This window comes from Podarcis vaucheri (genome assembly GCF_965113315.1).
Source record: "Podarcis vaucheri genome assembly, chromosome: 17".
NCBI lineage: Eukaryota > Metazoa > Chordata > Lepidosauria > Squamata > Lacertidae > Podarcis > Podarcis vaucheri.
The window spans coordinates 4665431-4692719 of record NC_138755.1 but is presented as its reverse complement, the minus strand read 5'-3'; the positions used below and the strand labels follow the sequence as shown (position 1 = coordinate 4692719).

At 48.2% G+C, this 27289-nt stretch overlaps 1 protein-coding gene across 1 annotated transcript in view; it reads right to left on the bottom strand.

Annotated features, from left to right (window-relative positions):
- Window positions 1-2718: 2718 nt before the first annotated feature.
- Window positions 2719-27289, bottom strand: part of LOC309522715 (plexin-A3-like) — a gene marked incomplete at its 5' end in the record, with an annotated part of 112880 nt that continues 88309 nt past the window's right edge. Inside the window, 19 exons of the mRNA XM_082206183.1 lie at window positions 2719-3699; window positions 5175-5325; window positions 7107-7319; window positions 8969-9138; window positions 12881-13074; window positions 14339-14435; window positions 15194-15297; window positions 15611-15770; window positions 16546-16692; window positions 17358-17424; window positions 18019-18275; window positions 19072-19214; window positions 20554-20788; window positions 21474-21617; window positions 22233-22472; window positions 23391-23484; window positions 25575-25748; window positions 26696-26832; window positions 27082-27202. Coding sequence (XP_082062309.1) covers window positions 3604-3699; window positions 5175-5325; window positions 7107-7319; window positions 8969-9138; window positions 12881-13074; window positions 14339-14435; window positions 15194-15297; window positions 15611-15770; window positions 16546-16692; window positions 17358-17424; window positions 18019-18275; window positions 19072-19214; window positions 20554-20788; window positions 21474-21617; window positions 22233-22472; window positions 23391-23484; window positions 25575-25748; window positions 26696-26832; window positions 27082-27202 — 2944 coding nt within the window. The 3' untranslated portion in view covers window positions 2719-3603. The remainder of the gene's footprint in view (window positions 3700-5174; window positions 5326-7106; window positions 7320-8968; window positions 9139-12880; window positions 13075-14338; window positions 14436-15193; window positions 15298-15610; window positions 15771-16545; window positions 16693-17357; window positions 17425-18018; window positions 18276-19071; window positions 19215-20553; window positions 20789-21473; window positions 21618-22232; window positions 22473-23390; window positions 23485-25574; window positions 25749-26695; window positions 26833-27081; window positions 27203-27289) is intronic.

Below are 27289 nucleotides of genomic sequence, written 5' to 3'. Positions count from 1 at the left end.
CCCTCCTCCCCGCAGCTACTCAGCACCCGGCGCTCCTGCTAATGAAGGCCCCTGATGCAGCCATGACTTATTCATAAAGCTGCCACCAAAACTTTCCTTTTATCTTATTGCTGCCTCCCCTCCCAGGCGCTGCTGGCTTGCCTCACTCCCACATCAAAACACACACACAGGCACACACGACACACACAGTCCTCTCCCCACCACCAGACAGCCACAAATGCCTGGGGAGCCTCAATGCATTCTTCGCTCCAGCCCCTGGGTCCTTTCCTAAACACCAGAGTCTGAAGGGTGGGGGAAATCTCAAGGCCACAAGAAGAACTCCCTCTCTCCCTAAGAGGAAGGAGGATGCTGACTGCTCACAACTCCAGGGGACCAAACCTACTTCGAAATGAGCACCTTAAAAAAATGTGCAATCCAGCTTAATGCAGGTGAGTTGCTCCTCTTCTGTGCAGTTTAACCCACATCTAGGCACACGGGGCTTATCAACTCTTCCTGCTTTCCCCAGGGGAGGGGGGGGACCGCTGTTTAGCACATAGTCAGGTTTCCTCCAGATTACTATTTGTTTCAGCCTACATGCTAAAGAGGAGGTTTTCCCTTGGAAAGGAACAGATCATGGGGAAAGCCACACGGATACCCATGTTTTCTAGGCATGGCACAGGAGGAAGCGTGGATGAGCCCAAAGTCAAAACGCTCAGAGAAGAGTGGAAGACCTGGTTCACCCTTTCCCAGCCACAGTTTTCTATGTATAAAAGTTGGAATAAAGTGGAGATTTTAATCTGCATAATTGCAAATATGGAAGCAGAGGGGGTGGGTGTTGCAGAATAAGCTTCTTGTGCAAGTGAAATTGCTAGCTGACAGGCAGGGAGGGCAGGATAGACACATAATTTGCTTTTGTCTTTTTTTCCTTATTAGAAAAAAAAATAAGCAGCAGTAACTTTTCTCTCCCCCTTCAGCCATTTCTTGGGGCAGAGTGTGGCTGGGTTTTGCCCCAGAATCCAGAATATTTCTAGGGAGCTGTATGAAAAAAATGGAACATCTGCTTGTCTGGTCATTAGTGTGTGGGATGTGTGGGAAGGCAACCCCCTTTGTCCAGCACTTCATTTATAAAAACAAGCCCATAGCTTTGTTCTGCATTTTTCTCACAGAAGCTACAACTTTACAGTTGCCCCAGATCTTTGGATCTTCAGCGCTGGGATGCACAGTGAAAACCCCAACCTTGGGTGAAGAAGAAATAAAGTGTGGGCTGTTGTACTTATGTGGTGCTCCAGCTAAGCCTAACTATAGCTAGTAGCAGCTGCTTTTGCCAAACCTTGCTCTGTTGCCACTGCATTCTCTCCTCTCTAGCTATCAGGTTGATATAAGAATGCTCTTTGGGTTTGGGCACCCAATCCTCCTCCTAGATGAATGGAAGGAGACCCGGCCACAGTACAAGGAGCAGGTGCAAGCAGATGAGCAGCATTTGGTCAAATGGCATAGAGGCATGTCCAACACGTTGGCTCAATGAGGTGTTTATGCCCAGACAATTGAAAACAAAGGGCTATTAGTTTACAACAAACTAGTCCAGAAGTGGCCCCAGTACAACTAAAGCGTTTCCACAATGTTTAATTCGGTGGAAACTGAATGGGCATGGGAAGAGTTCTGAGCATCTGCTCAGAGTGGAAAGGGACTACAAGGCAGGAACACCAATGTGTGCAACCAAGACTGCAATATACTGATGTGAGAAAGTCCTGGGCTGCTTCCATACTTGATATTTTCAGGACTGCTGGTGAATCAGCAGTTTTAGAAGACTCCAGGCCACCAGATTTGAAGAGAGAAGTGGCAGCCTAACATTTTTACAACTGGAGACCTAATCTTATGGGGCTGACCTTTAATGGAAGCAGGGAATGGAATAGAAGTTGCACCAAGTTCCATAGAACAGGGGAGAGGAACAAGTGAGATTAGCCTAGCTATGCCAAGGACTGCTGTCCGCTTGTGTGGTGCATGCTGAACTTTGACTAAGGTAGGGCACTAGTTGCTGCTTACGGTCAGCTGGGATTGGGGGAGGACAGCGACAGGGGGCTGGACTAGATGACCCTTGGTATCCCTTCCAACTCTACAAGTCTATGGAGGAGTAAAAGAGTTTTTTTAATTTTTGGTTGACTGTGAAAAAAATGGCTTTCCGCTATCTATGATTCTACGTTTGTCTTAATTTGTCAAGGGACAAGGCACTTTTCTTGCAGCAAACGTATGTGTGAATATCACATTTGCCTTCCCAAGAACCGGGTACACATGCCCAAGAATCCCAATTGTACAACAAAATCACACACACAGGTATTTAAGGATGTGCACATACGTTTGTGGCATGTACTGCAGTGTTTTTCAACAGCAAACAAGACTGCTGGGTAAAAGGTGCTGCTCCTGAAAGAAACTAAAAAATATGACGTGGGCTGATATATCTGCTGGAATACCAACAACCTGACTGTTAAAATACAACAGCAACACACACACACAATTTATTCCATGTGAAAAAAGAGCCAGCATTAGCCTGAGCTTGGGGTGCAATTCAAAAGAGAAACAAATATTGATCAGAGGGATTGGTTCTGTAGACAGATGGACAGAGGACTGCCATATGGGTGCTGCAAAGACCAGACTATCCTTGTATCAAAGTGAAATGCGCGTTTGCATTCTTCTCTTGGGACACCCCCCACCTTGCCGATCCCCACATGACAACAAGAGGAACATTTTTCCACGCTTTTATTTAGCAAAAGAAAAATTAATTATAAAATGAACCAATAAAAAGCCCATGCAGCTGCAGGGATGTTTCCCCCACCCCAGTTCCTTAACCCCAGTGGGGGATTTAAAAGTAGTTTTCTTTTATTTTGGGGAGGAGTGGGGGACTGATTCCCTCCAGGCTGCAGTGCAAATATTTACACAGACTCGAAGGATGCGGGTGGGGCAGGGAGGAATGGAGGACTTTTTACACTGAAATCTCTACACCCAGGGAATGGAATCATTTACAGCCAATAATCTTAACGAGATGCAATAATAAATTAATGAGTAAGGCACTGCACCCGGAGAGGGCACAACAGGTGGGGTGGGGGTGAGAGGGTGGGGGGTTTGTCAGGTAGGGATTAAAAATATCTGATTGCCATGGTTACCAAAAAAAAACAGAACAAGGGCAAATTCCACCAGCTACCAACAAGGAGTGGGGGGCTAGGGAATGGTCTGGATGATTAAGGGGAGGGTCCACAAACATTTGGGGTGAGGGGTCTCCATTTAGCTGCCAGCTTGAGGGGGGCATTATCTGGCTGCACCCCAACCTTATTGTTCACTCTGAGTTGCTCCTCCCAATTCAGATGCTGAGGAAAGGGTGCTGGTTATTGCTTCCGGGCTGAAGGTAGGGAGGGGGTGGGCACCACAGCCTCTTTCTGAAACCCCAGGATTTCAGCCTTACAGGGCAAGAGGTCACACGTCTCTTGTTGACAGGGAGGTTAAAAATGTCAAGTCTGTCACCCTTGGGGGGGCCACAAGTCAAGGCTGGAGGTAGAGTCCTTTTTTCTGATACGTCTATCCTGGATGCGTGCCCCCCCCTGCCCACTCTCCCTCCCCCCCCCCCCATCACTCTCAGCTATTTCCAGAAACGAGAGTGATGACTTGTTCAAGCTTCAGCCTCAATTTGTGTTTTCGGCAGGCGGCATCACGTTCCAGCGCTGTCAGGATCTGATGGGTGGACAGGTTGGGAAAACACGAGGGTCCGGAATAAAGGAAAGAGAAAGGTGAAAAAAAAAGGTCAGGAGGGACTAAGCCCCAAACTTCCAGGAGCAAAACGGGAATAAGAGATGGGCCCTAGGATGGAGAAGTACCTGGTAAAACTGGGAAAGGGGCAGGAGACAAAGAGAAAGGCTTATGGGGTCTGTCCTGTCACCTGGAGTCAGGCAATAGTTTTAAATCGGAGCTTGCTGACGGCGTTCCCATGGGAAGGGCTACGGCTAGAGCATCTGGCTTGCATGCAGAAGGTCTGAGATTCGGTCCTTGGCATCTCTAGGTAGGGCTGGTAAATATCCACCAAAACATTGCAATGCACCAGAGTTTTTGCTCTTCCTGCTCAGTTCCTGTGAACATTTGCTCAGTCTCTCACCTTGGAATGTGTCCCCTTTAACATGGACACATTTTGTGGGATGCCAGGATTGAACACCCACCCATCCACTCCAAACAGAGGAGAGGGGTGAAGAGCTTGTCTCTATGAGTGAGTGCAGTGGTGACCAACTTTTCCCCATTGATGGGAAGGCATGGCCATGCGATTTTGTGGTTGTTTCTTTTTCCTATGCAGCTGCCATGTTTTGTTGTGCCACCCCCAACAGCAGCTCAGAATTCCATATGTGCTCAGTGGCTCAAAAAGGTTGGCGACCCATGTTTTAAAGAGTGTCATAATGCACTTTCAGAGAGACACGGTTCTTTTGCCCTGCCCACTGCCACTTCTGGTTTCGGAAATAAAAAGCAGGAAGAGCGGACAACACTTTCTTATTGAAGGTGAGAGTGCAAGGAGTGTGCATACAGACACACAAGCAGCAGTTCCTCTCAAAATGCCTTCAGTGCTTGGTGGCGGCAGCAGGGGATCTCTGTTTTCTCCAGCATGCTAGGTAAGGGACAGATTTATGGCGTGAAAGCTCCAAATGGGGGAAATGTGTAGGTGAGAGGGATAAACATGGAGCAGAGGTCTCCATTTGTCATTCTACCTTCTCTGGAGTCCTAAGCCAGGTGTGGGAAACCCGTGGGCTTTCCAGATGTTGTTGGATTCCAACTCGTCTTCTGGAACCACTGGCCATGCTGACTGGGTCTGATGGGAGCTGGAGTCCACCTACATCTGGAGGGTTTCCAGGTTCCCTATCCCTCTCATACCCTACCCCCGGCTATTGAGATGTAGGGTGTTCTTAGGAGAGTGTCAAGGGCTAAACAGAAGGGTACAGGATAACCAATGAGGCAGTAGACGGTGGTGCCTTAACTTATTATGGTACCTTAAATTCCTCCCTATGAGCAATTTAATTACAGTGGATCTGCAGTAGGGTCCAAATTAGGCTCTATCCTCATCAGATTTATAGCATAGCTGAATAACAGGTTGAAAACAATGTGAGAAAATTGTGGTGAGAGAGGGGGAAAAAACAAATAGGAAGGAAAGAGTTGGGCTGGAGCCTCACCTCATCACGGTACCTCCCCACGTAGCTGTAGAGCTCCCCCAGTGCACCCAGTGTGTTAAATTCGCCTGCGTGCTGCCGTGATTGCTCCACTAGATAGGCATCCATGTCTTGGTCACTGATGGAAGCCATCTTGGTGATATCCCGATAGTACCTGGTAAACATATGCATAGCTTTTGGAATCCTTGTACAGAAGATTGATCAACACTCCCATATCACAGCAGAGGGTTTCCACACAAACCAAAGCAAATAAATGTGCATGTTTATTGCATTGCAGTCCCTTCTATTAATGGAAGCTATAAATGAAGGCTCCAGATTTTGCCACGTTGAATACAGAGCCATATGGCTCCTCCAGATGACCTAATTAATTAATTAGTTTTATATCCCACTTTTACTTCTATAGGAGCCAAGGCAGGTATTTACTGAGCATTCATCCTGATTTGCTTGCACAAAGCTTACATGGTGATTAGGCTACATCTAGTGATTATTGAGAATTGGTTCTTTCTTGAATATTTGCGTTTCCCTGGCACTTTCCAAATGGCAAAAATGTTTGGGTTTTTTGTTAGAATTGTATTTGTTGCACCAGGATGATAGAGCCCTTTGATCCACTTTAACTGTGCAAACTTAAAAGCTTTCGTATGTATTTGAACCTCTTAGCCCAAATACTGACAGCGTGGAGGCATTGACAACTATGGTACATAACCCCCGTTTTATCCTGGCTTATATGGTGCAACAGATAACCTTCAAAGCGTGAGCTGTGTTCACCTCAACAGTGAAGGAACCCATGTGTGGAGGTCAAACTCTGGCTTGGGAGAAGCTGTAGCTCTGCAGCAAAGCATATGTGCTTTTCACACAGAAGGGCACAGGAGGCACCTCTAACTAAAAGGATTTGCTAGCAGGTGATTAGAAACACATCCTGGTGAAATGATTAACAAGTGGGTATGATTTGGGGGAAATGTGCTTGCGGGCCAAGACTATCCCTCAGTCTAGAGCAGGGGTCAGCAACCTTTTTTAGCCGTTGGCCGGTCCACCGTCCCTCAGACCATGTGGTTGGCCAGACTATATTTTTTTTTTTTGGGGGGGGGGGGTAAATATGAATGAATTCCTATGCCCCACAAATAACCCAGAGATGCATTTTAAATAAAAGCACACATTCTACTCATGTAAAAACACGCTGATTCCCGGACCGTCCGTGGGCCGGATTGAGAAGGCGATTGGGCCGCATCCGGCCTCCGGGCCTTAGGCTGCCTACCCCTGGCCTAGAGGTTGCCTGCACCTGCCTTAGATGAACAGGTCCTTGCTTCCTCCAGGAGCGCCCTCCTTTGCCTAGTCAAGATGAATCAGCTGGTGTTTTAAGGAGACACACAATAGATTAGAGACAGAAGCGGCAGACTCACCACGCTAGCTTCATTGCAGACCACTGTTGTTTACCGAGAGAGGCAGCGTGGAAATCAGTCTGGTGCAAACACACTGGCAGGAGGGCTGAATTGATTCTGCCAGTGCTTTTGTGCCACACTGCCCTCCCGCACCCCCACCTCTCTCCCTCACTGGTAAGCAACAGCAGCCCACCTTCAGGAAGCCAGCACAGCAGCTCTGCCCTATCCAGCGTGCTGCTTCTGTGTGTGGAACAGCAGCGGTGGTGACTCCTCCTTTCCAAAGATGCTAAGAGAGGCCAAAGTGACAGTCTCCCCACCCTCAAAGACACCTGCCCTTCTTGACTGTCCTGAACTCGTGGAAAGCCACAGCATTCCTTTTCCAACCTGTTTGAGGACGGCCCTCATCCAAACACCCCCAGTTTCAGGCAGGATCTTGTTATCCTCGTACAGTAAAGAGCTGCCAACATTATAATGCCATGGGATGATGTGCTAAGGTCAATCCCGCCTCTGCCAGCTGTAGAGGCAACACAACTTGACATGACCCCTCTCTGTCGCTCACCTTTCCACCCAGCCTTTGTAGACAGGGATGTCCTTGGCATAGAGCAGCTTTGTTGAAGGGGAATCCTTGCCCAGGCGGTGCTCAGAGGTGGAGCACGAGTCCATGAAGGTCTGGGCCACCACAGAGAGGCAAGCATCTGTAATGCTGCTTTTGTGGATATCAAAAACAAATTGTGGGTTCTTGATGACGTTCACCCAAAACCTCAAGGGCAGGCTGCAGTGGAAGAAAGGAAGAAAGATGAAGCTTCAAAAGACACACATGAGAGGCAAAGGGTTAGACAGGGATAGGGCAGTGGCGGTGAGGAAATTACAGAGGTTGAAGCTCAATACTCATGTTTTGTTGAGGGTTTTTCATTTGTTTGTTTTGATACGCTGGGGAAAACACAGAGATCAAAGCCAATGGGTTGTATCCTGAGTAGTGCTACGTGAAAGCTCATGTCAGTGCAAGGATTTCTGCTATCACAACAGAACATTCACCACTAGATCCAAATTGGTCTAGGGGTTTCCTCAAACCTCTGGAGCAGCTTTGGGAGAGTGTAGGGTGCAGGGGCGCTCCTCTGTTATTCTTGTGCAAATGGAGCGAGTGAACTGTATACTGCCCCTTTAAAGGACTCCTACAGCCCATTTCCTGTAGACAGCACTTCCTTGTTTGTCAGACTGTGCTCCACGAAGGTAACCTCCCATAGGAAGGTAACATCCCATAGCTGAGAGTCATCATGGCCTCCCTCCATCCCGGTCAAGGGTGCTCCCCAGCCAAAGGAATGCACATGCCAGAGAGTTAACTCTTTGTTGTCAAAGGTAACAGAGTCATTTCTACAGCTCTGTAGAAGAAATACGCACACCAATTTAGCATCTAGGCAGCAATGGGGGACCATTCCCCCTCCACCCATTTATGTACCTTCCCCTGACAGGCTGCGCAAACGTAGCTGGAGACGACGTCTGCATGGAAACTTCCTCGGCTGCTTAAATTATCTTCTGGTTCTAGGAGATGGTGGTGCAGGAGAGGGTGGGGAAGCACCCGGCCCTTCACTTGCCTGGCCTGCCTCTTCCTCCGGCTCTGAAGCTTCCCCTACCTCTGATTCTTGCCTCCTGGCTGGTACAGGTCTCCACAAACCACTGAGCCCCACTCCAGCCCCCACTCATCAGTGTCCTGCCAGTCCCTGACAATCCCTGAAGTAGAGGAATGGAGGATTAGCAAAGTCCTTAGGGTCATGGGAGGTGGGGGAGAGTTGGCTGGCATCAAACACTTAGGGGTCATGAGCACTGGATTCCTTGGGGCGAAAATTTCTTCCTAAAGAAGATTTGTTCAATCAAGGTAAGGGTAGGACAGAGCCTGGAAAAATGAATGGCCGAAGGCTGGCTGAGAGCAATACACAAAGCCAATCTGGTAGTAGCTGTGCAAAGATTCCTTAGGGCTAAAAAATCTTTCCCCATCTGCTTAAATATGATATGCCAGCTGTCAGTTACCCACAGCCAGGATAGGCACATCGGATAGGCACATCCCTACCATTTCCGACAAGTGGGAAACACTGGTCAGTGAGGGCTCCAACTGGAGAATAGCCTCTGCCAAAGGTGTCATGGACTTTGAAGAAGCATGAACTCAGAAAGAAAAAGAAAAATGAGCTAAGAGGAAGGCACATTTGGTAAATCCTCAACATGATCAACGCCCACTCAGAAACCTATGTCCCCACTGTGGAAGGACGTGCAGATCCAGAATGGGCCTCCACAGTCACTTACGGACTCACTGTTAAGACCATATTCATGGAAGACAATCTTACTTGGCTACAAGTGATCACCAAAGAAGAAGAATTATTACTTTAGGATACTGGCTCGTGGCCAAAGGGCCAAAGCCAAAGGTCTCACCAGTTGCTTTTCCAGGTATGTCGCACGTCAGGGTCCCCAATCTGCCTTCGCTCTGCCTGCTCGTCCAGGAAGTCAAACATGTATTTGATGGGCAGGGGGAGTGCACTGGCCCGGTGTGCTGTGCTGAACACAGTCTCAAACAGGTCATCTACAAACTTCTGCAATGTGCCCTGAAGAAGCAGAAGAGAAAAATTTATGGAAAACATATTTTGGGATGGATGGATGGATGGATGGATGGATGGAGAGAACAACTGTCAACATTTGGAGATCATGGGGAGCACTCCCATGGAAAATAGCACCACTCTTCCATCCATCTTGCATCTGTATACATAATATTCACAAACACATCCAATCCCTTTTGTGTACCTAACTATTCTGCTCCAGACACTGTCCCTGATTTTCTTGAACTCTCCTATTGCAGTAGCCTTCCATAGTATTCTTGATTTAGGACACAGTCTCAAATAAGGGCACATCTACACTTCATTGTAGGCCAGTTTTACACGACTTTAAATGGTTGCCACTTCTCCTGAGGGGACAATTCAATTGGCAGCTTGACATCAATCTCATGTGCAGAATGGATAAGCCTTGAGAGATACAGGCGATGACCATTTCACGCCAGGGTTCTGTTCCCAGCTCCCATGTGCCGAGCCCCATCCGCCCTGCCCCATTCTGTCCCCCCCACTCCACTCCCGTTCTTCCCTCTTCCGGGTCCAAAAGCACCCACACCTCATCAATTGTGTGCCATGTAGATGCAGTGCTGGATTTGCGTATAAGCTAAACAAGCTGTAGCTTAAGGCCCCACTCTCTTGGGGCCCCCAAAAAAATCTAGATGAAAAAAACACCTGGATGTACATTTCAAAAATATAAGATAAAAAACAAATAAAATGAAACCTACCTACAGCAACAGTGGCAAATGGCTTTAGATACCTATTAGGTCCATAAATTACCAGATGGCCCTGTGTAGATATGCCTAAAATGGTAGCTGCCTGTGCAAGGAACTATTATTATGTGAGCGGATGATGTATTGCTGAGAGGCAGTCACTGCTAGGGGGGAATTATTATTTGCCTCTTTCTGTTCTTCATTCTGAGTAATATTTTTTGTTGTAATCTGTAACAAAATCTGAATGAAAATATTTTTTAAAATAAAAATTATGCAAGCAGACATGCAGAGCTGAAGGGAGCCACACTCCAAACCAGGGGAACAAGGGTCACTTGGAGGTTGCACCTTCTGGCTCCCAGGAAAAACATCATGACGAAGGAGAGACAACTTCGCCCCATCCATTGGCCAGTGAAGAAGCAGCTGCTCCAGTGCTTTTCTCTTCCCTCCTCATTCCTTTTCCTTTTGTATCTATTCAATTGTGAGCCTGCAGCCAGCGACTCTCTTATCTTTTAACATAGGTACAACTTATGGAAATCTTAGGTACTGTGTTTGTTTTTTTATAAATAAGAGGGTACTGATCGCCAGTTTAAAAAGGAAACTGTACACAATGGTAATATTACCACCACTTAGAAATTTTGATAATTAAGTGGTCTATAAATCATGTTCATTAAATTACAACTGGCATTTGTATTTGTACTTTATCTCAATAATCCCTGTAATAACTCCAAAGTTGTAATAACATATCCCCATTTTGCAGATGTGAGGACAGTGACTTACCTTACACCATTAAATAAATTCATGGTGGAGGCAAGATTTGAACCGAGGATCTCCTGGTTTAGTGTTTCTTATTATCATAAAAAGATCAACACCCCACTCCCTTTCAAAGGAAACCAGAGCAATGAAATGAAATTACAATAATAAAACCGTGTCAGCACACTCTTAGCCACTACACCAGAGCAGCACCAGAAAATGCTACTAAATGTATTACAGTCAAATACTGGATTAAAGTAACATGATTAGAATAGAATGAGCAGAATGGTAGAATACAAACAAAAATCACATGTATACGCACATCACATTACACAAACAATCTCGCACAATTCAGACCCCAAATGAAGCATTTTCTGCATTCCTTCCTCACTGTCAGGTAATGTTTTGGTGACAGTGGCATCACATGCCATGTCCATAAAGTATCTGCGCTGTGCTTAGATGTCAGTTGGCAGACACTGGAAGCTGCAGCAAGTTTGCCACAAGGCCCAGGCCAGAGGCACCAATGATCACACCCCTGCAATCCAGACAGGCTGCGGTTCAAAGCATGCCCTGCCCCAGGAGACGAGTTCAGACCACCTCTGTGAAGGGTTGACCACTGTCGGAACACAGGAAGCTGCCTTGTACAGAGTCAGACTACAGATCCATCTAGCTCAGTATTGTTTACACTAACTGGCAGCAGCTCTCCAGGGTTTCAGGCAGGGGTCTCCCAGTCCAACGTGGAGATGCCAGTGGGGACTGGACCTGGGACCTTTTGTATGCAAAGCAGAGGCGGTGCCACTAAGCTACAGTCCTTTCCAAACTAAACAAGGACAGAAATATGAAGAGGACTGTGGGGAAATGTCTCTCCCAAGACAGTGTGGGATCTACAGAAGTTGCCCTAGGAGGCAAAAGTTTGCACTGCCGCCTTCTGCTCCCTTCCGCAGGCTGCTGTAGAAAGGTCTGCTCTCCTTGTCTGCCCCAGGAAGAGGAAAGCAAGGAGCAACCCAGGAGGGAGAAAGGGAGAAACTCTCCTTGTGTCATCCCACTGCCGCTGGGCCCCTCGCCTGTCTCTTCCTGGGGCGAACAAGGAGGTGGCCCTTTTACAGCCAGCCTCCTCCTCCAAGAAGTGGTGGGTAGTAGTAGTAGTAATAATAATAGTAATAGTAGTAATAATAATAATAATAATAATAATAATAATAATAATAATAATAATAATAATAATTTATTTATACCCAGCCCATCTGGCTGGGCTTCCCCAGCAACTCTGGGCGGCTTCCAAAAAAATATTAAAATACAATAATACATCAAACATTAAAAGCTTCCCTAAACAGGGCTGCCTTCAGATGTCTTCTAAAAGTCTGGTAGTTGTTTTTCTCTTTGACATCTGGTGGGAGGGCATTCCACAGGGAGGGCGCCACTACCGAGAAGGCCCTCTGCCTGCTTCCCTGTAACTTGGCTTCTCGCAGTGAGGGAACCACCAGAAGGCCCTCAGCACTGGATCTCAGTGTCCTGGTAGAACGATGGGGGTGGAGATGCTCCTTCAGATATATTGGACTGAGGCCGTTTAGAGCTTTAAAGGTCAGCACCAACACTTTGAATTGTGTTCGGAAATGTACTGGGAGCCTATGTAGATCTTTCAAGATCAGTGTTATGTGGTCTTGGCGGCCGCTCCCATAGCCATAGCACAGCTGCCCCTCAAGAACACATTCAGTGACCCCTTGCATTCCTGGCTATGCTTTACTTATTGGAAGAGGTGGTTGGTTGGAATGCAAGGACCGGATGGCAAGAGCCCGGATGGCTGTTTTGGATGCTGTTTTGTGGGCCCTCTGTGCCTGCTGCCTGGAGCACGTGCCCCCTCTCGCCTCACTCTTAACCTGAGCCCGCTCCAATAGGGCTTTGTTGAAGACTAGAACTACAGAGATCTGTAGATTATATAATGAAAGGTTGGAAGAAGAACCTCAATGCGTTTCATCTACCGAAGAGAAAATACCATAAAGGCAGAGGAAAATAGTGATAATTCTTCAATTGTTAAAAAGGATATCAGGGAGAACTGCAATGAGGGCAAGCAGCAATGAGGTTCTTTTAAAACAAAAACTTTTTTGTTTCTGGAAGTCACTTTAAGGTTAAGCACGAAAAAATATCCTTTCCCTGGCAGTTTTCAAGGAAAAATGTCTGCCATGGATTGATTGGTGCAGCATCTTCTGCCTGCCTGGTTTGGGGCAAGGAGCTTTTAAAACTAGCCAATCCCCCATTTCAGGGATCCAGTTCCTTTCCTGACATACCTTGGTGGCAAGGAGCCGCGTGAGGTAGATCTCGGACACCATCTTGCTCCCTCGTTCCCCTTCCTTAGGGTCTCCAAGATGCTCGTGGTTCTTGACTAAATGCCAGAGACGGGTACCCGAGTCTTGATCCGGAGTGAGGATGGGGGCTCGTGAGCGCAAGCTCTCTGGACTGCTAGAGGTACGGAGCAAACTCTCTGTGGAAGATTGGGGGGGGGGGGCGAGCAAGAACCTCTTATGAGCTTTGCCCATGTCAGCCCTCAAGACCAACCCTCAAGAGCCTGGGCTCCATGCACCTCCTTTCAATCTTTGCTCTACACCAGAAGCTCACCTGAAGGACAGGTTTGCATTTATTCAGCCTTGAAGAGTGCCTGCACCCAAGCAGGCACTGGTAATACCAAAACCACCAGCCTCCATAGGCCAAGTGAACCACTCCCCGTTCCCCTCCAACCACAAAGCCACAGAGTGGGAGTGGCACTAAAATTACATGCATTCCAGGCTTGGAATAGCAAACATAATTACAGCCAGGCCAGGGTGGTGCTGGAAGAAAGCTTAGGGATAAGAAGTTTGGACGTGGCAATAGCCCTCCGTGAAATGCCACCTGGCTTAGGTGATAATAGGGCAAGCCACAAAAGGCCAGAGGCTTGCTGTGTCACACAGTAAGAAAGGACACTTCACTTGTGAAGGATAAATCTTCTTATGCTCCAGTTCACACTGTATACAGCAGGGAACCAGGTCACATAGATGGACAACAGAAAAAAGGTTGCATTCTCGGCTCAGGAGGACTCAGGTGAAACACTGACAGATGGCATTGCAGACGAGCCAACAGGTCAGGAAAGAGCTGTGACCAGCTCTATGGACTCTGAGAACAAGGCCAAGGACACAGCACCCCTGTGTGCATTAATTCCAGCTATGTGGACCTGTGCATGTGCTGTGATTCAGCAGGAATGAAGAGGAAGCACAAAACAGGCAACACGATGTGCAGAATTCAGCATCAGCTTTTAATAATAATTATATTGAGGAAGTGCAGCTGAATAAGAGTTCCAGTGGTTGAGGGCAGTGACTAAACCCATGGCTAACAATGAGAAATTATGAAAAATGGAAGAAGTATGTAAATTTGCATAAATTAGTGTATATAGACTGAATAATCCAAAATATGGATTGTCTGAGCACAGAATTAATTTGGGGGGGGGGGGGCGGGACAGGAGGTTGAAGATTCTTGTATAGAGTGTACAGAAGGATGGAAGATGCATTTTCATCCTCTCAAACTTTAGGGGCAATGGGGTGGGGTGGGGGGTGGGGAGCTGAATTCAACTCCACCACCACCCAAAAAACACAGCATAACTTTGCACAACATTGTGTTACCTTGTCAGAGAGAGAAAGGCAGGAGCCATTGGTCACTTAGTGCAGCCAAGCATTAGAGGGAATGGGGGGTGTTGAGCAGGATGTGTCATTCCTTACCATAGCGGCTCAGCGAGTGGGTGAAAGTGAAAGAGCTGGCTATATTGTAGCCCGATGCCTGCCTAGGAACCAGCGCCACTGCAGAGCCATCTGCTACCTGCACATTGCATGGCAGGGATGGCAGGGGTGGGACAGGTAAAGATGGGGTTAAAAGGGGGGGAGAGAACAAAAATTGACATAATAATAATAATAATAATAATAATAATAATAATAATAATAATAATACATTTGCAATTTTCAATGAATTTTGCCTGCATTATCTTAGTAACAGCCTTGTAAAGTAAGCCAATATTATTATTATATGGGAGTGTGTGCAAGCATATGTGTTTGTGAACCTGAGAGAACAGTGGCTTGGCTTAAGTGGCCAACATAGTGAATTCATGATGGAGACGAGATTTGAACAGGGATCTTCCTGCCTTGAAGTCTTAAGCCATTATGCTACAATCAGCTTCTTTCTACCTCAGCACACAAGAAGAGAGCTAGGATAATCCCCCAGAATACAGTTTGTCACTGAAGCTTCCAAACAGTATGGAGTATGACTCCTTGAGTTGTATTCTTGAGGTAATCCAGTGTTCTTTGCTTGGTCAAGACACTCACATGCACGGCCCCCTCTTCCACCCCCCTCGCAACCTGCTCTATTCCACTCCTCAAATCTTCTAGGGCGTGCAAAGCATTATTTATTTCCTGATTCCTGCCAGAACTATTCCTAAGGAATACAGAACAGCCCTCACACCTTGTACTGCTCGGAAGCGGCTTGCTCCCAAACTCTACCGCGTTTTCCCATTTTCCCCAGGCTATGGTAAACATATTAGGAATCTAGATGGCCCTGAGCTGGGTGGAAGGGAAACCGGTTACCTGATAATGCCCAAGTGTATTGAGCCGCTTCCAGTCTCCTTCAATCTTGCTTGTGGCATCCTCATCCTGCAGAATGGTTCGCCCCCCACTGCCTTGACACCATTCTGGGGTGAAAAAGGAGGTCAATGAGGAGAGAGCTAGCTTGGTATTATCTCTCCCAGGCTCCCCCCCCCCCAATTTTGTTACAACTTAATCCAGGGATGGGGAGGCAGTGGCCCTCCAGATGTTGTTGTTACTGAAATTCCCATCAGCCCCAGTCAGCATGGCCTGTGGTTAAGGATAACGGGACCTACAGTCGAAGAGCATATGCTGGAACCAAGGTTCTCCACCCCTAGCCTAAGCCCAGTGGCTAATAACCAAGGTGTCCATCCATGCTCCCAGCCCCACCTGCTTTCTCCCATGTTCCTGCCTTCATACCCAGCTCCATGTCTTCAGCACGTGGGCGTTGGGAATAGGGCACCCCACGGTATACAGCGTCCAGCAGCTTCTCCTTCACTTGCGTCACTGAGTCACAGTTTAATACCTTGACAGGCACGGCAGGGCCCCCAGGGGGCTCAGGGGGGGTACATAACAGAGTCTGGAAACAGAGAAAAAACCTGCTAACGTTGCAATCGTCACAGTTTCAAGGCTCATGCATCCCTAGTTACATGCGCCCAGGGTCATACCTAGAACATTTTTCAGCTCTGGTCATTCCTCACATCCCCAACGACCATTTGTGAGCAACTGCAGTTCCAGCATTGCTGCATTTGGGGTCAGTCCAATGTATGAAATTGGAGATATTTTGATAACCTTTTTATTGCCAAACTAACATGGAGGTCCAAGAGCAGGTTGCCTAATCTACGCCAGGATGGAAACAGGGGAAGGCCAATTCTTTTCGGGGTCAGCCAAAAGCAAAAAACCAACCAACCAAACTTTTATCCCTTCATAGAACTGTAGGAATGGACCCCTGTTTTGCCCCTCCCCCAGCTGCCTGTAAGCAGAACCTAGTGCCTCACCTTAGCCAAAGTCCAGCATGCACCACACAGGCACACAGCAGTCTTTGGCATCACTGGGCTAATCTCACCCTTCCCTGTTCCTCTCTCCAGTTCTATGGAACTTTGTGGAACTTTCTTCCTTTAAGGCAGCCCCATTTGAGGCTTAAGTAGGTCAGCCCTATAAAGTTATGTCTCCTGCCATTAAAATGTTAGGCTGCTGCTTATCTCTTCAAATCTGGTGGCCTGGAGTCCTCTAAACCACCACGACTGCAAGCCAGACTGGCCCACGCAACAGCACCCCCCCCCCTTCACAGAGCGAACTAAACTGTTCTCTCCCCAGACTACGAAGAGGCGTAGCACAGCCCCCAGCATCCTCACCAAGGTCTTGTAATCTATTTGCTGGCGAATGAGCTTGTCCTCGCTCAGCGAGTAGCGTGCCTCGCCTGTGATGGAATCTATGGGTCCTTTCTCCATCTGCTGCTTGATGGCACAGAATAGCATAAATAGCGGCTCCCCAGCACATTCCTGGGGTGGGGAAGAAGAGAGAGGTTCATAGGCAAGGAACATAGGAAGCTCCCTTATCCCAGGGTCCATCTACTTTGGCATCAGGGCCTCTGGCAGAGAAAGGGGCTCTCCATCACCCAGGAGGCAAGGAGTCCAGCAGTAGGCATAGGCAGTGACAGACGCAACCATAGCCAATGAGAGGCAGAGCCGACACATTTTAGCTCCTCCTCACTCCCATTCCTCCTCCCTGCTGAATAAGGAGGTGGTAGGCGGCAGGCAGGGCCACACACTCCTCGACAGGTTGTAAGGAGGGCAGGCAGCAGGGCCAACCAAGGGTGGTAGGGATGCGTCTTGCTTGCCTAATGGACCAGCCACGGCTGCCATCCCCTGCTACCTGGTCATTTTTCAAACTGCAGATCCTAGAGATTGGACATGGAAGCTTATGCATGCAAAACATTTCCTTCCCTAACCACAGAACTCTCATTCCCAACTCCCTATCCCCAGGACAAAGACCGTGGGTAGAAAATTCTGGATCTTTGGCCTCTAGTTTCCCTCAGCCCCCTTTAGATTCCTGCTCTCTGCCAGAACAAGGGCCAGGACCCAGATGTCAGAGGCCCCGTTCCATCTCTCTTACTTCTCTCCCTCCCCCTGCCCTCTCCCTCTATCTTTCTCTTGCATGCACTCACCTTGAGGAACCTGTGCAGCAGGAAAGTAAACCAATTTGTCAACATTTTCTCAGCTACGGACTCCGTCCTGGGAAAACAGAAAAAGAGAGAGCACAGACGGCTGAGTTCCCCATGTGTGGGAGGTGGAGGGAATCCTCAATGCCCACACGCACACAGCTGTGAAGAGAAATACGCATAAATCTGGGAGCCCCTTTGCCACGTCGCAGGGACTAGAAACTTGATCTCCCTACTTCCTCTGCCCCAACAATGTTCACTCCAACAAATGGGATGCTGCTACCACCCCCACCCCCCGGGATTACAGGCACATTTGGAGGGAAGGAAGAGACACACAGCATCAATTCAGTCCACTAGACTGGAAAGATGGTGGGGAGAATTACAACAGGGAGGAGCACAGAAGTAGCAAGGAGGACTTTGCATGTTAAGAGGTGGAACATATGGCATGGCTAGCAGGGGCTGAGGACCCATAGCAGCTCTGTGTGGAAGTGCTGCAGAGGGGCAACACGATGCTGATATGTGGTTCCCAGCCTTAAGGGGGTCTGGCAATCTCTTGTTTAGAAGATGGGGAGGCAAGCGAGGGTGTTATGGCACTTGTTTGGTGGCAGTGTGAGGGTTAAAGGCTTATGGCATTAAGTGGTGGGGAGGAGCACAGAAGGCCTCTCACCGGCGGAGCAAGAGCTTGGGGTGCGCACGGTTCTGCAGGTTCTTTTCAATGAGGTCTGCCAGCAGCTGCTTCAGCACACCAGTAGCATAGTCCAGCCTGCCCTGCAGAGCCACCATAGTCAGGGAAGCAACAGCCCCCCGGTCCCGCATGGAGAAGCCGCGCTGTCCCTCCAGGGTGTGGATGAAGGTCAAGAGGAAGGGCCGCGTGTGCAGCAGCTGCCCGAAGAGGCGGAGGCCTTTCTCTGTGCTCGGTGGCGTCTGTAGAGGGCAAGAGAAGCGAGAGAGACACACCTCTTGAGCTAGCCAGGACACCTGGAAAATGGTCATGCACATTAAAAACATTTCCATGGAGGGTCCTGAAACTTTGCACATGTCTTTGAGATGCTGCTGCTCACAAGATGGCCACTGAGAGAGGAATGTTGTCACCTGCACTATTGACTCTTGTCTCTTCTGCATAAGAGCATTAAAAGAATAGGAACATCCTTTGCTGCTAGATCAGAGCAAGGACCCACCTGGACCAGTTTCTTGTTTCCAACAGCAATGAGATAGGTGGCTTTGGGGGCTGATAGGCAGAAGACCCTTGCTGGATCATGCGAAAGGGCCCATCGTAGTACATAATCCTGGTCTCACAATGGCCAACCAGGTCATAAGGAAGGCCAGAGGCATGACCCGAGTAACCCATTCCCAGCAACCCATCTACAGAGGCACACCTGCTTCCGATTGATAAGGCAGGACATAGACATTATGGTTAGTAGCCATTGATAGCCTGTCCTCCATTAATTTGTCTAAGCGAGGCCAAACAAGTAGTTCAAGAACATGTACCTCAATGGAGGAAATACCAAAGTGGGGCAGGGGACTGACCTGCACCCAAAAGCTAGAAGGCCAAGACTTCAACATGCAAGAACCCCACCACCATGGACTTGGTGGTTCCTCCATGATTTGGTTTGTGTCATATGGAGATCACGAAACACCAGCTTCTGATCTCCCTTTTCTGCCAACTGTAAGGCAAAAACCTTTGCCAGGTCCCTCTCTCCCCCCCTGCATTGCAACTTACACTGGTCTCCTGCAGTGCTGGGTGCTCATCCACCCCTGGAAAAAGCACACGCCTTGCATAGGTCCGATAGTCCAGGAAAGGGATCTTCACACCATCCATGTTGTTTGTCAGCTCGTTAATGTCTGTCTGCAGCTCAGCAAAAGCTGAAGAAGGTGGAAGATGGTCAAAAGTGTTGGAGACCATGAATAACGGGTAACCTTCTCCACTGTAATTCTCTCCCCCCCCCCCGCAAAAAACAACAACCACCCCTGGGCTTTTGAAACCTAAGGGAGCCAAAGAATTTAAAGACACCTGAGTTCCTAGGGTTGTCCAGAAGCTGCCACATTTCTCATGAAGGACCATTCATGGCAAGTGCCTTTTCTCTGAGCCCACCAAGCTGTATCAAGCACAACCCTCTCAACATTTCACACAAATGAATGCTTTTGTGGATTTTCGACACATATTTACACCAGAAATTACTGCCTGCCTAAGATGACTGCACTCTGCCACACTTATTGCTGAAGGTTCTTCTCTTTCTGCTCTTTGTTCTAAACTGTTTTCTAAAGCAGGGAATGTGTGTCTATTGGGACAGGTAGTCATGGTGTGCAGTAGTGGGAAAATGGGGGGGCAGGGGGCGGGAATGGTACCTTGGCATTTTGTGCCTATGCCCATGTCTTTGTCACCTAGAGTTTAGGTGGACTTTCTCTGTCCTTCTTGCCCAGCCACCCGTGGAGAAACATCAGAGATTTAATTTCGAGACACCCAAGGAGGGGCTGAAACCTCTGTGCATTAATACATTAACAAAAAACTCCCAACACACAACTATTTCACAAAATGGGAACAAAATAGGGATGGTTGTGGGATAAATCTACAGCAAGACTTTTGCTACCTATAAACCAAATACATTTTGCTACATGAAGCAGAACAGCAAATCCCACCCCCAATCATGGCCAGCTTAAAGCTGGCCAAGTTATTCTGGCAAATGAGACAGAAAATCCCACAAGCATCTCTCCTGGCGAGTGGAGATACTATCAGAAATACCTTCAATAACTCCTGGTTTCCTGTCCCTTCATGACACCCAGAATTAGCTGTCTGATGCAGCCATCCCACTCTCCAGAATGATAGGGCTGGCCTTGTTGCAGTGTTACAGGAGCTGGTGACTGCCACAAACTATATGCTGTGAAAAGAATATGGAGCCCATAATGGCTGCACATCTTTCCAATCTACAAAAGGAACTATTCCATACCCTGGGAAGCAGTCCTGGTGCATACATAGTGCCCAGAGGGAGCTGGACTTCTGCACTCCATGTTGGAGGCTACAGATAACAACTAGAGAAGGCACCTTTGCGCCCAAAGACCTACATTAGCATCAGTCGCCTCCTAAGAGAGGAGATGCTGAAGACTACATTAACACGTTCCAGCAACAACTACCAACCTTGGGCCCAAAAAGCAATGTTGCTGCCCCCGACATTCACGTCCCTTTATTTTCCAGCCCCCTAAATACCTTCCTTGCACTCCAGGGCCACGCGAGACTCCAAGTTGTCCATCTGCAGCTGCAACCGCTTCAGAGTACGGTCAGCGTCCCGAGTCTTCCGCTTGTAGGCCACCAGCACTCCAATGATAGCGCCCAGAAGCAGACTTCCTCCTGCACCTAACCCAACAAGAGCCGGCAAAGGCAGGGTAGTCTCAGGGTAAATGTGTAAGGTCCCAGGGGAGAACGAGAGACCCCCCACCAGGATCTACAAAAAGAAGAGCAAGAGATTAAGCCAGGTCACACAGGAGAAGCACCCCGCTGCATCAGGCCAAGGGCCTATTAATACAGTCCACCATCATTAAGACAACAGCTCTCCCATTCCCTTGTACATTTAACTAACTGGCATCTGCTGTTCAGGATATGTGCCGTCTCTGAAAACAACGAGGTCCAGCAGCTTGGCTCAGGGGAACAGCCCTCAAATGCACATAGGGCATATCTTTTTGGACATCAGGACTTGTTCTTGGAACATTGTTGACCTCTTTGTTGGTGGCAAGGGAAAAAATAGGTAGAAAAGGAGAATTCCTAGATGCCAAGATCCAGGTTGGGGGTAAGTACTATTTGGTGAGAGAACCCCAGTATATCCCACACTCTTCAACCTAGATGTATGGGGTGCTCTGTTTTGCAATTTTTTTCTTTTAGTTGGTCCACATGGTCGGGCAGAATGGGCAGACCTACCCACCAGCTGTGTACCTACACTTGCCAGGGAGGGGCGGGGATGACATTCCTCAGGCTAATACATGCATACAACTATGTCACATCACCAGGACAAATCACGCACTGGACAACCCCTTGCATGTCCATAGCATTGGCAGTTCTCCCTGGAATGGGCAGACTGACCCCATCTGCTCCACATCCCCCCTTCCCTCCCTGACCTCCAATGATAGGTGTACCGTAACTGGCTGTTCCCCAGTTTGGCTTGGTGAGTCACACAGCAGTTGGGTCTCTGAGACAGTCAGGATGCAGGGCTCTCCGCCGATTAGGACTGTATAGTTGAGTCGTGCACTGCCCGATACTGCTGGGATCAGGTTCCTACCCTGAAAGACACAGCAATATGAGAGAAGATATGGGAGCGTTCTGTAAAAGGATCCTGAATCTAGGCTTGGAGAAGACAGTCTCTTGCGTCCAAGCCCAGGACTCTCAAAGTGCAAACTGGGTACCCATTCTGCACAAAGTCCATTCAACATAGCACCAAAAAGCACATTCATTCTCTGCAGCCAGTACAGAACATGCAAAATTGTATATTTCTCTTATCCATGGAGAAAGGCAAGGATCTAAAACTAAATTCCTCAACCACTGGGAATCCTCTTCAGACCACCTCAACCAGATTGCACCACACAAGGCCTATATTTACTCACACCTACTTTGGCTGTCATAAGGCCTAGAAAAATGTTTTAAAATATATATGAAAGAAAACTAAATTCTCAATTTCCGATCGAATTCTGTATTTGAATGTCACAACCATAAAATAGGCACTCCTTTCTTTTTTGGAATGCTTATCTCTAACCAAAAGGTAAAAAGCCACATCATGCTGGACAAAATAATTCTGTCATGGTTTTTATTCAGTAGGCTTTGAGCAGGCTATCATTTGATTGGCTTGAGGGTTTCAGCCATTAAAGTTTTAAAAGCCCTGACACAAACTGCTTCAGTACCTTGAGGACTACATGGGATCCAGGCTTAATCTCCAGGATGCCGTTGGGACCAAAGGGCTCAAAGCTGGGGTCAGGGTAGTAGGTGAAGGCAGAGCGGTTCAAGGTACGTGCAGCTGCCACATCATCCAGGAGGAAGCCAAACTCGTCAGGGTGAGCCCCTGCAAGGGGCAGGGCCTGCTCCCCAGGGATGATGCCAGGGGCCTTGCACAACATCACCGAGTCATTCAGCACCTGGCAACTCTGCAAGGAAGGAAAAACAGACACCCCACAACTGAGGGGGAACAAAGAATAATCCGCTACACTTGGCTTCTGACCTTCAACACCCAACCGCGCATACCTACTCTGCTGTCTCAAAGACCAGCAGTCCTTACTTCTGACATGCAGAGTCTTCGCTTTGAAAAAGTATGTTGCCTTTTAAGGGCTTGGAAGGGAGGACTATTCCCTCCCTCCCAGAATGCTTTAGGCCTCCTAATCTTTATCTTGGATTCAAGACAGAGACAGATATGTTTAAGAACCATTTCATGGTTTTACTTACAATTTTATGGTTTACATTTTATGGTTTTTACTTACAGAGTCTTGGGAGTGGAAATACATGATTAAGAAAATATATATCACATGATGGAGTTTCCTTCTGAACTTCACCATCCAGAATGAAAGTGGGAGATCATATGTCTGAATAGTTCCTTAAGCTACAGACCTTTTCTCAGACGGTGGAGGGAGAATGTGCAGTGAGTTTATATACAGTCAACTCACAACTTGTGTGCATTCAACTTATGCAATCACAGCTTTACACACTTGGCGGCTGGCCAGCTACAATCACACAAATTTAATGCACAAAAGATGGACAATTTAAAAGCGGAAGTGAAAACCTGGCAAAAGTTTGAAGTTAAGAACTACAGGTGCAATGGACATTCTGCTCTTGAACTCCTGGGTATGGAGGACTGATCTGTAGATCAACAAACATGTTTTAAGCCAAGTGATAGTACTGGTTGATACACAATATGAGTGAGTGGTATATTGTTTCTTAGAGCAGAGTAGCTAACCTGATGGTGCATATCCCTTCTCTCTCCCTCCCTCTCTCCTCTATGTCTGTCAATTGCCTCTTTTTTGCTGCACACTCAGTCTGCATCAGTTTAGCCCACTCCACAGAAGACTCACATTGATGGTCTCTATCCCCCCATAGGCAGCTCGAACGCGGGGCTCCTGGATCGTCAGCAGGTGGGTCCCACTCACTGTGAGACTGGTACTACCACTGTAGAGTGGGAGTAAGAAAAGACAGAGGGGGCGGTAAATGGATTCAGCCCACAGACACTGTGGTGGTGCAGATGATAAAGAGAAGACCTTGCCAAAGAAAGGGAAATTCATGACTTTGGTAAGACCCCATTCCCATAATGGCACCCACCAGGCATGTGGCAATGGCAAGGAGACCAGGGATACAGTTGCATGGAGAAGACCAGGTATGCTCAGAATGTCACAGGTGCCTTCCTATGCAGATGAGCCAAGGGAAGTTCACACAGGATCAAAGCTAGTGCGCTCCCTATGTGTGTTCCCCCTCCCTTTCCAAAACTCAATTTCCCCAGTGTTCACCATTAGCCTTGAGCATAGAAGTCAACTCCTAGGGGCTGAGGTCCCTTTGACCCCCCCAAAAAAATATACAGTTCGTAAAATTAAAAACATGCATACATATATACTAATAAATCAGTATCTCTTTTTGGCTTAACTCCACTGCCTGTAAATGTTGTCCTCTCCATGCTTTTTAATTTGGAAGATGTGTCTATAGTACAGGAATATAATTTTTAGTACATGCGTCCCCCCCACTTACGTGGTGGTTAAGTTCTCCCCCCCCCAGCACATAAGTGAATATTGCGTGAGTGAGGAGCACCCTCTAAAAAGCCTTGGAATACCTGTTTGTTCCAGCTCTCCAGCTCTCTCTCCCCACAACTTTCTCCAGCTAGAATTGAAGCCCTGGGACCAGCTGGGAAGATGCCTGGGTAAGTGGCGGCTGCAGCAGCTGCTGTGCTACCCCATGCGTCAGCTATTAGGCAGGGAGGCTGAGCAGCTTAAACAAAGCCCCACTGTGCCTCTGGTCTCTTTGGGGCTTCCTCCGCTCTCACTGACATCCTCTTCGGGGTACTAGAAGGGTCTTCTCATGAGCCATGAGGACTCTCCAGCTCTCTCCTGCCCTTCCTGGTTTGAATCTATCTATTTCCCAGCACCACACATATACACACGGTTGTGTGTGATTCAATCATGTGTATGTAGGAGATAGGGCAGGGCGATATATTGATACATCGTCCAATACCGGTTTCTAGATCACATCACAATAACTGTCTAAAAATAACTGACATGGCAATGCGTCATGAATCACAGTTTGTGTGAGTCTTCAATGTGGATTTGTCTGGAAGCAGCTGGGAGAGAGCATGGTTTCATGAAGCCACTGATGCTGAGATGCTGACTTCCCTCACAGACGCCACGAAATAAAAAAACAAAAAACCCACCACATTGCCCTGTGTTCTTCAAGCCTCTTTCCTTCCTTGCTCCCTTCTGTGTGTGTGTGTATGCCTGATTTGCTTCCTGCAAGCCTGATCTCCATGCTTCTTTGCTCACTGGCACACCCAATCTCCATGTTCCTTTGCCCAGCCACACACCCGATCTGCACTCCCCCAACCTGAATGATCTCCACAGACTGCTCCTTCACCCAACCTTCACCCCCCTACATAGTTCCAAGTTTCAAAAATCATGATATATCACTAAATTGTGGTGCTTAGCTGGTGATATATCACAATGTTGAAAACCAGGTATCGCCCAATCCTAGTGGGGGGAATGCCTGTATTAGCAATATTGTCCATGGAACAGGGTAAGGTGTGCGTGTCTCTAAATATCTGTCTATCTATTGGAATCTCAACAAATTGCTGGCTTAGAAGATGAGACTGTCAAACATGGGTCCCCAACTGTAGTTGGACTACAACTCCCATCATCTCTGACCACTGGTCCTGCTAGCTAGGGATGATGGGAGTTGTAGTTCAACAACAGCTGGGACCATAGTTTGAGAAACACTGAGATGGGAGACAGATTGAATAAACGAGACAAAGCAGAAGTGTCTAAAGTAAAACTTTTTAAATGTGGAGGATGGAGGGCATCCCCCAATTTTCCTCTCTGAGTCATGAGGGGGCGGGGAAGCATCAGGGCCCTCCCCACTAAGCAGCAGTCATGGGGAAGTTGGGGGGAGAGCCTTATTTCCTCAGTTACTCCCATCTACCGATTTGGGGCCTGGGCACCGTCCTGTGGGAATGAGAGATGCTTAGTAAAGAAGCTTAGAGCTGTCACAGGCTCATCACTTACTTGGCAATGCTCCAGGCAGGCTCTATCCCTGTGACAACCGGGTCAGGGCTGTAGCGGAAGGAGACTGTGCCGTTGGTGCTGATGTTAGCACGGTCAATGCGAAGGCTGAGCTCAGCGAGGCCTGGGCCTAGGGCTGAGGGGGGAGACAGGCAGACAATCTCCCCTGCGCTACGCCTTGGGAGAGGGAAACTGAGAGTTATTGCCCCTAAAGAAACAAACACAGCCTCCTCACAAATAATCTAACCTCAAAAATTATGCTTCCTCCGCACCCCATCATTCAACACCTTCCACTTTCCCCTCACCCACGTTGCACTGTCCAACGTAAACACAGAGCTTCCCTCCTCTGTGCCTGGCCACCTTAGGTCTCAGGCCATGGACTTATTTCATTTTTATCCTGCTCTAGGGCAGCACACCTGATTCTCCCCACCACCACCACCACCCTATTCTATTCTGAGGTAGATTAAACTGAAAGGCAGTTAACAGGGTCTAGGAGCTTCATGGCTGAGTGGGGATTTGAACGTGGCCCTCCTCAATTCTGGCTGGATACTCTGCCTGCTGCACCATGCTGACTCTCGGTTCATAGCTTCTATAGACCAAGGAGCTGCTATGCAAAAAATAAACAGGCCTAGGGATCATCCAGACTTGTGCTTGTCCCGTGCCAAGAAAGCATGGGGCCAAGCAGATTTCCACTTGTCCAGTGCTTTCTAGGCAGTTTTGCGCCCTTGCCCATGGTGCCAGGGACCCCCTGCATGGGTGAAACAGACCTCTGGGGTCTGCAGACTACCAATTGGTAACCACTGGCCTAAAGAGTCCTTTCAGCCCAAGGGCTTCTGCTCGCCCAGCGGAGCTTTCCCCTCATCTCTTCCACTTGCGCCCACCCTCCCCCCCCAAAAAAAAAAGGCTTGGAGGGGATTTCAGGTCAACTCCCAGAACAGAGCTTGGGGAAGGAGATGGGGGGATTGTTCCGCCTGCTGCAATGCTTGCCCTGAATGGACATTCACCTCAGCGTGATGCTGAATTCCACCCAATTCCTTCCCCCACCCAAACCCTATTTAATATTGAGCCTGTCCAAGAGTTCCCAGCCAACTCCACTGAAAGCTGAATGGCACCCCAAACAATACCTTATCAGCTGACATGGTGCTCCCCGGATCACAACACTGACATTGCTCCCAGCATCCAGATGCGTTCCCAGGAGGCTGATTTTCGTCCCGCCTGAGGCAGGACCTCGTTCTGGGTATACCCCATGAAAACTGGGGGTCTACATGAGGAAACAGGTAGAAATTAATAATGAAGATACACTTCACGAACAGTCTCCCCCTTCCCTCAAGCTGATTAACATGGACAGCCCTTCCAGAACCAGACTACTTTTTGGGTCTGGGGCTCAGAAAACACCCCTTCCCACAAATAAACCCGCTCACAGTTTACAAGCAAGACTTCTACCATGTACTTCATTGCTTATCATATAAGCTAAATATGCCTATTGAGCCCTAACCCCCACCCTGATTACCACAAAAGTGAAGGGAGTATCTGACTGGGTCCGGTAGTCAGCACTGCAATCGCCTACGCACAGCTCCACAGGCCCGGGGGGAGGGTCAGGCAAAAGCGATGGCTCCAGTTCGCATACCAGCCTGAGGGGAGAAAGGATGATTTGTCAGAAGAATATGGCTTCCTCCCCATCCCATCGCCACCACACCAATCCCTGCAGCCCCATTGAG